The following is a 14037-nucleotide window of genomic DNA, read 5'->3' on the forward strand; positions in this document are numbered from 1 at the left end:
AGCGATTGTTTTCTCCTACGGATGGTTAATGAGGTGGGGGGAGGGGTAAAAGTCCACCTTGCCGGGGGTATGGCACAGAGCCCAGCACAGCAGACCACTCAAACCACCGCCATCTTGGATTTCCAAGAAAATGGTTTTAAGACCAGTACAGAACAGCTGCACGGTCATACAGCACACAAACAGACCCTTCGGACCAACTAGTCTATGCTGACTATGTTCTCAAACCCAACTAGTCCCATCTGCCAGTGATTGGCCCATATCCCTCCGAACCTTTCCTGTTCATGTACATTTCCAAATGTCTTTTAAACATTGTCACTCTACATGCATCCACTACTCCCTTTGGACACCCATTCCACACACAAACCGGAGAAAGAAATGGAGCTCTTCATATCTTTTTAAAATCTTTCTCCACTCCCCTTCAAAATTTGCTCCCTAATCTTGAACGCCCCACCCTAGGGAAAGGACACCTGCCTTTCACCTCATCTGTACCCTTCATGATATTATAATCCTCTATAAGGTCACCTCTCAATCTCCTCTGCTCCAGTGAAAGAAAACCCAATCTATCCACCTGGCTGTAGGTATATTCATATTCAGTTATGATGTGTTCAATGTTGGTGCAGGCTCAAATGGCCAACTCCTGCTCCCAATTCTCTCACTCTGTGTCCAGGACAGCATTAGGAGATTGGGAAAGGGGAGGGATAGATATCTTGTTTGTTTTTATTTTTAAAATGCACTTGATTCCCACAAATAAAATCAACAGGTACAAGTACAGCACATGCAGTGTTCCTCATTGCAGCTTCCAGGTTTTGTGTCCTCTTCTTACGCGTTGGCTCCAGCACATTCAGCATACTTCTGCAGAAAGTAGAATTGTTCTGCAGAAAGTAGAATTGCATGTTCTGAATTTCTACCCTGGACTGACAGTGTTGACTTTTGTAATCTCTTTTCAGACTATTTGATCTGAAGATGAAGTTTCAAAATCAACACATGAAGGGCTGATGCCTGAACCATTGACTCTCCTGCTCCTCAGATGCTGCCTGACCTGCAGTTTTCTACTCTGATTCTCCAGCATTTGTGAGTCACTCAATCCACCGGGACTGCAACAATTTTCAACTATGATCCAATTGGTTCCTGTTTCAGTACATTTTCAGCATCAGTGGGACTGGAAGAGAGACCCGACTGTTGCAGCAACGCACTGAGTGTGGAGCCTGAAACAGTTATCTGGCCTGGAAAGAGGAATTCGAGGCAGGGAGGGGACATACACGCGTTTGTGTGCAACTGTAGCTTCGGCCATGGAGAAACCATGGAAGTGTGGCGACTGCGGGAAAGGCTTCCATGTCCCGTATGCCCTGGAGACACATCGGCGCAGTCACACCCGGGAGAAGCCATTCTCCTGTCCTAAGTGCAGGAAGGCCTTCAGTGATTCCTCCGCCCTGCTGAGGCACTGGCGGGTGCACACTGGGGAGAGGCCCTTCAGCTGCCCTAAGTGCAGGAAGAGCTTCAGCGATTCCTCCGCCCGGCTGAGGCACTTGCGGGTTCACACAAGTGAGGCCCTTCAGCTGCCTCAAGTGTGGGAAGGCCTTCAGCGAATCCTCCGCCCTGATCAGGCACCAGCGGGTGCACACAGGGGAGAGGCCCTTCCGCTGCCCCGATTGTGGGAAGGTGTTCACTCGCTCCTCCCACCTCGTGATTCTCCGGCGGGTCTACACCGGTGAGAAGCCCTTCCCCTGCCCCAAATGTGGGAAGGCCTTCAGCGATTCCTCTGACCTGCTGGCTTACCAGCGGGTCCACACCGGCGAGAGGCCATTCACCTGCTCTGTCTGCGGGAAGTGCTTTACACGCTCTTCCGACCTGTTGAAGCACCAGCGGGTCCACACTGGGGAAAGGCCCTTCAGCTGCTCTGTGTGCGGGAAGGGCTTTGCTGTCTCCTCCACTCTACTGACGCACCAGCGGGTCCACACTGGGGAGAGGCCGTTTGCCTGCCTCGAGTGCGGGAAGGGCTTTGCTGTCTCCTCCACTCTACTGACGCACCAGCGGGTCCACACTGGGGAGAGGCCGTTTGCCTGCCCCAAGTGTGGGCAGAGGTTCACAATGTCCTGCAGCTTGAACAAGCACCAGCGGAAGCACCAATGCTCCTAACAATCAGATTCTGCCGGTAACGCTGCTGAGGGTCACCCCCAGGACTGATCCTCCTGCCCTTTCTGACAGTGGGGGTAGTGGGATAGTTGGTAGGCTTTTTTGTTTTCTACTGGGGGAGTGGGGGGGGGGAAGGGAGGGTGGTGTCTCATTGTTTAGCACTGCTGCCTCATAGCGCCAGGGACCCAGATTTAATTCCATCCTCAGGGTGACTGTCTGTGTGGCGTTTGCATGTAATTCCCCGCTGTGGCTGCGTGGGTTTCCTCTGCGTGTTGCAGTGTCTTCCCAAAGTGCAAACGTGCGCATGTTTGGGCGAATTGGCCAAGCTAAATAGTCCCATAGTGTTCAAATATGTGTAGGTGTGGTGCATTAGTTAGGGGTAAGTGCAGAGTGATAGGGTAGGAAAATGTGTCTGGGTGAGTTACTCTTCAAAGGGTCGCTCTGAACTTGTTGGGCAGAAGGGCCCGTTTCCACACTGTAGTGCCTCTATGTTTCTATGAACCTTGCTTCCAGTGGGCGCTGCTGCTCATTGAGCCCAAGACCCGCACAAACCTACGACCGCAAGACCATTGGCGCAGAAGTTAGGATATTTTGACCCATCGAATCTGCTCCACCATTTATTAGAGACAAAATAAAAAACTGCAGATGCTGTAATCTAAAATAGACAAACAGGAGGCTGGGCACAATAAGGCAGGCAGCACCAGCAGGTGGAGAAGTCAGCATTTCAGGTATTATCCCTCAGGACTGAAGAAGGGTTCTACCCGAAACGTTGACATCTTCATCAGAAATGATTTATCAGTATGTTGTTAGAACTAGAGGGCATAGGTTTAGAGTGAGAGGGGAAGGATTTAAAAGGGACCGAAAGGGAAAACTTTTCATGCAGAGTGTGGTGCGTGCATGGAATAAGCTGCCAGAGGAAGTGGAGGAGACTGGTAGAATTACAGAATTTAAAAGACATTTGGTTGGGGACATGAATAGAAAGGGTTAGAGGGATTTGGGCCAAGTGCTGGCAAATGGGACTAGATTAATTAAGAATATCTGGTCCGCGTGGACGAGTTGGACTGAAGGATCTGTTTCCGTGCTGTACCTCTCTATGACTACCGGTCCTGATGTAAGTTTCGAATTTAGTAACTTTGAATAATTCAATCTTGTTGAATTCACCTCCTGGAAGGTTTCAAATGAAACCCTCCAAGCGATATGATTTAACTACGCCGAGTTGGATAAAGTATCCCATCAAGTTCACATGAATGCGCAGTTGAAGAAGTTGAAGTCAGAAGTCACACAACACCAGGTTTCAGTCCAACAGGTTTATTTGAAATCCCAAGCTTTGGGAGCATTGCTCCTTCATCAGTGCTGCTCCTTCATCACTTCACCTGATGAAGGAACAGTGCTTCGAAAGCTCATGAGTTCAAATCAATCTATTGGGATTCTCACCTGGTGTTGTGTGACTTCTGACCTGTCCACCCCCAGCACCTCCACATCAGAGTTGACGAATGAGATCAGACTTTATTCAGCATGATTTAGTGAGATATTCATCTGGATGTCCTTATGCCTCAAACATCGATTCTCCTGCTTCTCGGGTGCTGCCTGACCTGATGTGCTTTTCCAGCACCACACTCTCAACTCTGATCTCCAGCATTTGCAGTCCTCACTTTATCCTGGTTCATGTGGAAACTCAACACTGTCAGAGTTACAAAGAGATTCCAGTCATAGAGTACTATAGCACAGAGACAGGCCCTTCAGCCCAAACTGGTCCATGCTGACCAAAATGTTTGTCAACACTAACCTCATTTCCCTGCACTTGGCCCATATCTTTCTAAAGCTTTCCTATCCATGTATTTTTGAAACGCCTTTTCAATGTTGTTAATGTACCTGCTTCAACCACTTCCACTGGCAGCTGTTTCCCCAGGCGAACTACACTCTGTAAATATTTTGCCCCACATCTTTTCTTCCATCTTTCTCCTCTCACCATAAAACGCGTCCTTGCTCTTGAAATCCTTCCTCAAGGGAAGAGACAGCTACCATTTAGCCAACTCTACCCCTCATGGTTTGAAAATATTGCCTCTCAACTTCCTCTGCTCCAGTGGAAAAACATCCCAGCCTATCCAGCCTAAATTCTAATTTGATAATAATGGCAGTGATGATTTTGGCTGTGTGTGTGTCAAGGATCTCTCCTTTCTAAGCCAATGCTGTGCCTCTTAAGTTCACCTGATCTTAAAACGAATGGCACCCCATTCATTTAAAATGTCCATGTTTTCTGTGTAAAGTCGGTCCTGGTCGGCAAATAGGCAGTGGTGTCTTATATTCCCGTAGACTTCTTTTGACCGGGTTCATATGCTCTGTTTTGAGATGAATGAGTAAATCTTCAGAACAAAAGATTAATGCAGCCTTTATTCATGTCTCATTATTAAAAACACTTTCTCCATTTACAGATGTGATTGAGAAGCTTCTCCCAATGAATCTTTGACTGATAACAGCATTTGTCAGGCTTTTGAAAGTCACTGCAGCTCTGTCATAGCACAGGGGAGGGCTCTTTCAGACACAACGCGTCATGTAGAAAATTCTCCCACATTAGTCGAGCAAAGTAGACGTCCTTTTAAGACATTATGAAACTTGAAAGGGTTCAGAAAAGGTTTGGAAGGTTGTTGCCAGGGTTGCAAGGTTTGAGCTACAGGGAGAGGCTGAATACGCTGGTACTATTTTCCCTGAAGCTTTAGAGTCAGCCAGAAACATCTGTTGAATCAGACAACATGTCTTTCTGCAGCAGCTTTAGACAGACTGCTTGCCAAAACCAAAACCAGGGGAAAAGAATGGGACAACTGCCCTTTCATTGTAGAAGCGTTTTAGAAAAATAAAATGTCAAACCCTTTTCCCGGATTGTTGCCTTAGCCAGTATCTGTTAACCATTAGTGAAAACCTTAATCCTAGATGAATGGGAAGCCTTTTACAACCCCTCCTGAAAATAAACCAACAACGTAATCTTCTTAAAGGAGGAACATGATCTCAACAAAAAGCACTTGAACTGAAACATTTGTAACAAAAGGCTGTACAGTTAGCAGGACAAGAAAACAGGTTTTCAATTTCACCAATCAATTTAAATCAGCCCCATTGGCTACCAAAAATTTATTAAATTTAAATCCTAAAGTTTTGACAACAGGACCAATCCTATCATAAAGAATTGGCGGTCTCAGTCATCTGTGTATTAGATAAAGCATCATTTAGAAAAACAGAGAAGGACATTGCTGACGGAGAAATCGGAGGAGGCATCCCCGACAGAAAATGGCCCAGAATATTCCGGAAGACACATAACCTGGTTGTAATCTGAGAGATTAAATTCTATTTTGTGTCATCTGAGTGGGACATGTATTGATTGGAAAAGCATACCAGAAGAATCTTGATTTATTCCAGAATACTCAGTAGTTAGGAAGGATTTCTTCAGTTTGTTAGTAGTTTTGTTCATTTGTTCACCGTGAGAGTTGGTTAAATAAATTGCTGATTGTCGGTTGTAAAGTGTCAGGGATTTACTTTTAACACTACAGCAGGTTACACCACTTATCACACTGACTTTACAGATTAAAGGGCAACGTGCCACTCTTTGGACGTTTCAGTTTGAGATCTTGGTGAGGGGGAGGGGGAGGGGGGGGGGGTGTTCAGCCTTCGCTTTGTAGCAGTATTGATGACATTCTCTTGAATGCAATGGAGTCAATATTAATCCAAGCCTCTTGTTGTGGTTGTGGGTGAATCACCTTAATTTGGCTCCTGACTCAGAAACCGCACAGACAATCAACTGCTGAAACAATGATTTGCACTTTATTGCACGTCGCAACCACAAATAAAACCTCTCAAGTTCATTCAGCTTCACTCCCCAAACTTGGCTATCACCCAGTTGATGTCTGAAGTTAACTGGTTTTCCACCGACGGTGCCCATCTCTGGAAGTTCCAGGGGTTTGATGCAGTATTATTCTTCTGAGTACTGCTGCGGCTGCATCATTCTGGAGTTGAAGTTTGGTGGCGTTTCCTCAATTTCCAATCTGTGGTGTGACTTTTGTTTTTAAGACTCTAACATCACCTCACATTGCTGGAGACCTCAGGTCTGCAGCTTTCCTTCTTATCCTTGAGGGTTAGCTGTCTGTTTGAAACAGCCTGCCCTGCAATTAACCCCTCTATGTCAGGGCTTTCCTTCTGCAGGCAGAATTAATTGTTCTTTTGTCACACCATTATTAAACAACATTATCTTGCCTGTCCCAAGAAACAACTTATTGTGTTGCCTCCTTCTTCCCATGGATGTTAATTAGCAGAAATTAAGCCATTTATCGTATTGAATCTGCTCTGCCATTCAGTCATGGTTGATATTTTTCTTAACCCCATTCTCCCTGTAACCTTTGAGCCCCTTGATACTCAAGAATGAGTGAATGGTGGAGCAGACTCAATGGGCTGAATGGCCTAATTTCACTTCCTGTGGTGTCACAGTTTCTCGTCGGCCCTTTCGTTTCTTGGTCCAGAAAGAGTTATTGTTGGCTCGTGAAGTTTGGGAAGCTCTGGAGTTTACAGGTGCACACCACTCTCCTCTCTGCCTCCTCCCAGAATAACGATTCCTCCTGAGATACTGGCAGTTCTTGAGATCCCTGGATATCCAGTAATACAAATCAGTGTGTCTGGAAGTCTCTGCTGCTACCCTGGAACAGAAGGATTATGGGGAGAAAATTCAGAAATCCGAAGAGCAAAGAGACTTGGGACTTCTAGCCCAGGATTTTCTCAAGGTAAACTTACAGGCTGAGTCAGTAGTGAGGAAGGCAAATGCAACAATGGCATTTATTTTCACAGGACTTGAATATAAAAGCAGGGATGTACTTCTGAGGATCTTTCAGGTTCCAGTCAGGCCACAATTGGAGTACTGTACACAGTTTGGTCTCCATATCTCAGGAAGGATGTACTGGCCCTGGAACATGTTCAGAGGAGGTTGATGAGAAAGGTCCCAGGATTGAAAAGCTTAACATATGAAGAACATTTGAGGACTCTGGGTCTATACTCAATGGAGTTTAGAAGATAACAAGGGAACTAATTGAAACCTACAGCATACTGAACAGCTTAGACAGAGTGGATGTTGGGAAAATGTTTCCATAGGTAGGAGAAACGAGGACCCGAGGGCTCAGCCTTCAAGTAAAGGGAAGACCTATTGGAACGGAGATAAGGAAAACTTCTTCAGACAGACAGTGGTGTATCTATGGAATTCACTGCCCCAGAAGGCTGTGAAGGCCAGATCGTTGAATACATTTAAGCTGGGGATAACTAGTTTCTTGAGTATCAAGAGGATCAAAGGTTATGGGGAGAATGGGGTTGAGAAACTTATCAGCCATGATTGAATGGTGGAGCAGACTCAATGGGCTGAATGGCATAATTTCTGCTCCTATAATCTTATCATATGCTGATGTGTGGAGGGGTGAGAATGGGGGAAAAGAGATAAAGAGGGGAACACAATTAAAGTGAAGCTGGGTACAGATACATAGGAAATACAATAATTGAACGATAAATTTCAGACCACATAGAAGCACTCGCATACAGAGGGATCTGGCCATATAGATCTCCAAAATTGGCAATACAGGCGGGTAACGTGATCAAGAAGGCACACAGCACGTTTGCCTTGAGTCTAAGAGTTGACGAGTTATGTTACAGCTATTTATTCCGGCCACATTCAGAATATTGCGTGCAGTTCTGGTCCCTACACTCCCAGAAGGACATGGATGCTCTGCGAGAGGGTATAGAGAAGGTTCACTAGGACACTGCCTGGTCTGGAGGTCTCATTATGAGCAGAGAATGGGATAAACCTGGATTATTTTCACTGCGAAGATGGGGCAGAGAGATAACCTCAACAAAATGATGAGACACACAGATTGACTGGACGGGGGTGGCATGGTGGCTCAATCATTAGCACTGATGCCTCACAGCACCAGGGAAACTGGTTCGATTTCAGTCCCAGGTCACTGTCTGTGTGGAGTTTGCACATTCTCCCTGTGTCGATATGGGTTTCCTCCGGATTCCTCTCACAATCCAAATGTGTGGATTCGGGTGGAGTGGCTATGCTAAATTACCCCAATGCCCAGGGATTGGCAGGTTAAGTTGGATTGTCCGTGCTTAAATTGCCCCACAGTGTTCAGGAATGTGAATGTTAGGTACATTAGTCAGGGGTAAATGTCGAGTAATAGGGGTAGGGAAATGGGTCTGTGTGGATTATTCTTTGGATGTTTGGGGTTGGGCCAGATAGTCTGTTAGATAGTCAGAGGCTTCCCCCACCCCACCCCCAGGGTGGAAAAGTCAACGACAAGAGGGCACAAGTTCAAGGCGAGAGGGGGACAGTCAGGGGGAGAATTGAAAGGGAAGATTTTTCACACAGTTGGATGGTGGATGCCTGGAATGCACTGCCAGTGGACGAAGTGGAAAGAGGCACCTTAGCAACACTTAAGGTGTATCTGGACAGACACATGAAGGGGAGGTGAATACAGGGACAGAAACCATGCATCGGCAATAAATAGCAGGTCGAAGTTAGGATTAAGAATTGGCACAGGCTTGGGCGGGGAGGGGGTAGGGGGTAAAGTCAACTTTCCAAAAGCAGGGGATACCTGTATGGTGATGAAGGGGTGGGTGGAGGCTCAGGTGGAGCATAAACACTGACAGAGCCCAATTGGATCGACTGTGGTGGAGACTCAATGGGACAGAGACAAATGTATCTATTTCAGATCTCCCTGCACTTCAGCCGCTTCTGTGGACTGTTTCCGTAGGGAAGGTGCAATCCCAGGCTCAGAGAGCATCAGCCCCCACTGGAAGTAAAGTGGGTGAGAGAGCGGCCATTCAGCATAAAGGAACCCCTTGCCCCTCCCACTTCACCCACTAAACAGGGTTCAAGATGAGACTCTCAGCAGCGGTAACAGCAGAGTCCAACCCGAATCCCTGCGCCATCTAACTTATGAAGTTGCTGGTGTCTCCACAAGTTGCACGACTGGGTGAAGCCCTTTCCATACACTGGACAGGTGAACGGCCGCTCCTTGGTGTGGATGCGCTGGTGTTTACGCAGGGTGGAGGAATCACAGAAGTCATTGCTCCACACGGGACAGGTGAACGGCCTCTCCTCAGTGTGGTAGCGGAAGCTGAGCAGCAGGTGATACGACTGGGTGTAGCCCTTCCCGTGTACAGAGCAGGAAAACGGTTTCTCCCCGGTGTGCATCCGCTGGTGCGGCAGTATGTGGTGTGACTAAGTGTAGCCCTGCCCACACACGGGGCAGATGAACGGGTTCTTGCTGATGTGGACCCACTGGTGGGCCAGGAGGTGGTGTAACTGAGTGAAGCCTTTCCTGCACTGAGTGCTGGCGAACAGCCGCTGCCCGGTGTGCAAACGCCGATGAATCTCCAGTGTAGATGGCGAAGGGAAACCATTCCCACACTCCCCACATTTCCACGGTTTCTCCATGGTGCAGGTGCCCTCGTCTGTCTCAGAACATAACAATCAGTTGAAAACTCACTCACGCTTACAGCATGTGTGTGGTGTTACTGGTGAAACCTCTGATAATTGGAACACTCATTCAGTCTGTACAGCTTGTTACAGTCCCTACTCTGGTGTGAGGGTATGCGAGACTCTGAGTTTCCAGTCACACTTACGTTTAAAACCTAACTAAGCAGACAGGCCTTTTCCCCTTTGTTTTCACGGCCATCAATATCCACGTCCTCGTGAATCAAGTGACTGTCAGACTTTGATGTGATGTTTGGTCTGAGATTTCTGCCGCCAAATTCTTCTCTTGTAATATTCCAGTGAAGTGATTGCAAGGGTCATCACAGTCAGTCCATGATAGAAAATCTGAACGTAATTCTAGCAACTGTGGAACATTCTTTCCTCTCAATCCCAAAGATCTTTGTGTCGATCTATATGTAACTGTAAACCGACAGGGTTATGGGGCAGACTGCATACCTCCACGAAGAGTTCACATGGACTCAAGTTGCTGAACGGATATCTTTAGTGCAGTATTGACACTCTTACTGAAGATCTACAATATGCTGCAGTACGATATTACAAGCCCAGGAACAACTGCAAATCAGACAAGGTCTTTTCAGAAGTTGGACCCTGAACTTCTGAATCTGCTGCTGCTCTTCCTCTCTCTCTCTCTCTGAATGAAGATTGATCTTCACCCAGACTGCAACTTCCTTCCTCTGTCACAATATTTGTGAACAAATCCATTTTTTTGAAGGATGGCCTGTTTCCTGATCATCACAATTAAAAGGGTGTCTCCCCCTGATGTGCAAAGTGACAGTCAGTCAGGGGAGGGCAGGGTCACGTCTTGTGTTGTGTGGAATCTGTGACAGCTGCAACAATTCATCCCAACTCCTGTACTCAGTGCTCCGACTGATGAAAACAAGCATGCCGAAAGTCTTCTTCACTGCCCTGTCTACCCATGACTCCACTTTCTAGGAGCTATGAACCTGCACCCTTACATCTCTTGGTTTGAAATACTGCATATGAAACAGATTTGGTGTTTGTTGGTATGTGTTATTATTTGGTGCTTATCTCGGCTCTAATTCGGTATTTTATACTGAATGCCATGACTGATGAAGGCCAGTGTGCCAAACGTTTCTACCTGTGACTCCACTTTCAGAGAACTGTGAACATGTACTCCAAGATCCCTATGTTCCACTACACTCCTTAACGTCCTGCCATTCACCATGAAATTCCTACCTTGATTTGACTATACAAAATGTAAGACCTCACACTTATCTATATTAAACTCCATTTGCCATTAACCTTAAACCTATGCCCTCTAATTTTGGACTCCCCGAACCCCAAGGGAGAAGACCTTGCCTATTTACCCTACCCATGTCGCTCATGATTTTATAAATGTCTTTAATGTCACCCCTCAACCTCCAAAGCTCCAGAGAAAATAGCTCCAGTCTATTCAGCCTCTTCCTGTAGCTCAAACCCTCCAACCCTGGCAGCATCCTTGTAAATGTTTTCTGACCCTTTCAAGTTTCACAACACCCTTCCTGCAGCAGAAAGCACAGAATTGCATGCAGTATTGCAACAATGATGGCACCAATGTCCTCTCTGGAGAGGGTTTTAAAACAATATTTATGACTACAAGCAAATCAGGTTAGTTGGGCATGACTTTCCCATAGCAGTTGGTTTTGGTTGTCCTTCATTAACCTATGCTTTATAATATATAAGAAAATATTTTGAGGGATGGGATTGTTGCTAGCACGTCCAACATTTGCTCCCCATCCCTCATGGCCTTTGGACTGAGCAATTGGCTACATGCTAGAAGGCAGTTGAGAGTCAACCACATTGTAGTAGGTCTGGAGTCACGTGATGTGAGCGTGTGCACGCGTGTGTAGGGTTGTGAGTGGTAGATTTCCCTCCCTAAAAGAACACTTTCACAACACTCTATAATGATTGGACAAAAATAACAGTTCTGGTAGCATCTATGAGGAGACGACAGTGTTACTGTTTTGAGTCCGGTGGCCCTTCAAAATTAGGCTGGATTCAAAACATTAACTGTTTTCTTTCCACAGATGCTGCCAGACCTGCTGTATTTCCCCAGCAATTGTGCCTTTTGTTGCTGATCTCCAACATCTGCAATTCATTGTCTTAGCCAATAATGGTTTCCTGGTTGCCAGTACAGATCTTTTTATTCGTTGAAAATAAAGTCCACTAGCATCCATGATGGGATTTTAATTTTTGTTCTCAGAAGACCGAGATCTCTGGGCTACTTAACCAGTATCACGAGATCACAATCTTCCCTTCACTGACAGTGACATTGACAATCTTGTTCTGAATATTTTTCTTTATTCATTCATGGAACGTGACACTTGGTCTCCCAAAAAATAACCAAGTGCCAATTCAGAGGGCAGTTAAGAGTCAACCACATGACTTTCGATTAAGGGTGACACATTCACCAAACTGGGACAGGACTGAAGATTTCCTTCCTTAAAAAAAAGGTTATTAGTGAACAAGATAGGTACTTATGACAATTGATAAGATCACGAAAGCAGCGATAAGTTTATATTCCAGATACATAAATTGATTTCAAATTGCATCGGGGCCAGAGCAGCATCAATTTGAAACTCCAGATGTTAAATCCAGGAACAATTCCCAAATGCCACCAACTCCCTACAATCTCTAGGCTTCCCAACACTGACTGGTCTGTAATTGCCAGTTGCATGCTTTTCCTCCTTACTATTTGCTATTCAATTCAGCCCATTGAGTTGACTCTGCCATTTATTCAGATCACGATAATTCTGGGAAACATTTACTCAATTTTGCTGCCATTTCCCCATAATGAATTCCCTTACTGGTTAAAAAAAATCTATCTCAGCCTTGAATGCACGTAACAACCCAGGCCCAGACTCACCCACTTTTCCACGTCTAGCCTGTCAAGTCGCCTCAGAATCTTGTACGTGACAATAAGGTTACCTCTAATTCTTCGAACTTCTAATAAGCACAGGCCCAACCTATTCAGTTCTCCTCATAAGACATTCTTTCCATCCCTGGTATCATCATGGTCAACCTTCTCTGGACTGCCTCCAATGCCAATATATCTTTCCTCGGGTAAAAGGCCCTAAACTGTTCACAGTATTCAGTTGTGGCCTGACTAATGCCTTACATAGATTCACTATAACCTCCCTACATTTCTACTCTATTGAAAAGGCCAACCTCCAATTAGCCTCCCTATTACTCACTGAAAGTGGATGAAGAGATTCGTGGTTGTGATTCCAAATCCCTCTATCTAATGTCATCCTCACCACCTGCTTTCACATCAACTGTGTCTTCTGCAAATTTAGCAATAGTACCTTCACTTTACTTATCCAAGTAATTCGTATATATATTGTAAATAATGTTGGCCCCAGCGCTGATCCCTGTGGTACACCACTAGTTACAAGTTGTCATCCTGAACATGTCCCTTACCACAACTGTGGTAGTTAGCCAATCCTCTATCCATGCTAACATACAGCCTCCCAACACTGTGGGCTCTTTGCTTACTATTTCATGAGATGTGAATATCATTGGCTGTGCCAACAACTCTTCCCAAACTGACTTTGAAAAGGTAGTGCCGAACTGCCTCTTAAATTGCTTCACAAATATGATGTGGTCTGCAACAATGTTCAGGAGTGATTTCCAGCATTTTGGTCAATAACAAAGAAACAATGCGACATATCTTGCAGTCGGAATCCTGTGTTCACACTTGTCTGTTCTTGGTGGTTGAGGTCATGACTTGGAAGGTGCTTTTGAAGAACCACCACTCATGCAATCAAGCCAGACTGATAGATTGTGGCACGAGACTCTGCCATTTTGACTTCCCTCATCAATCTACATTCTTTCCAGCGAAGTTTCAGTCTCAACCCGCCACGCAATGCCATCTGTTACGGCTTAAAAGATAAGAATACACATGATTACCGACCGTATTTTGGGTTGTATAAATATTTGCCTGCCAGAATTATTTTCCAAAAGACTTTAATTACACTGGGTGACTGCATGAAATGGTTTGTTGGTCAGACTATAATCATCATCATCCAAGGAGACAATGCCAGTAATACCATTGAACTCTTTTTGTTTAAAAAGCACAAGTTCTTGATTTATTTTTACAACTTACTAGCATTCACACCTGCATATTCAATGTCAAACTCAGACAACATAAATGAAATTACACCATTAATTTTGTTTTACAACAATCCAACAGATTAATTAATGATACACAGTGAATACCAAGGCTGATTAATGTGAAATGAAATTTGACTGAAAATGTAAAATCGAGATGAGAGATAACAAATGGGGGAAGGGCAGAAGGCAGGAAATGCAGCATCATAGAAGGTGCTCCTCCAGGGAGTGTATTTTATAAACTACAACTGCAAAATATAAACAAACACTCT

General features: G+C 45.3%; 2 protein-coding genes across 3 annotated transcripts in view; both read left to right on the forward strand.

Moving 5' to 3' along the window:
* LOC148143696 (sulfhydryl oxidase 2-like) overlaps nt 1-14037 on the forward strand; it is a 565239-nt gene that overhangs the window by 200358 nt on the left and 350844 nt on the right. The gene's annotated exons all lie outside the window — the stretch shown is intronic.
* LOC148143704 (uncharacterized) overlaps nt 1-14037 on the forward strand; it is a 77892-nt gene that overhangs the window by 6289 nt on the left and 57566 nt on the right. The window contains exon 3 of the mRNA XM_087975709.1: nt 1605-2051. Within this exon, the coding sequence (XP_087831835.1) occupies nt 1605-2051 (447 nt within the window). The remainder of the gene's footprint in view (nt 1-1604; nt 2052-14037) is intronic.

The sequence above is a fragment of the Chiloscyllium plagiosum genome, unplaced genomic scaffold (genome assembly GCF_037043375.1).
Source record: "Chiloscyllium plagiosum isolate Xiang-an unplaced genomic scaffold, Cpla_swu_hap1 HiC_scaffold_27, whole genome shotgun sequence".
In the NCBI taxonomy this organism is placed as follows: domain Eukaryota; kingdom Metazoa; phylum Chordata; class Chondrichthyes; order Orectolobiformes; family Hemiscylliidae; genus Chiloscyllium; species Chiloscyllium plagiosum.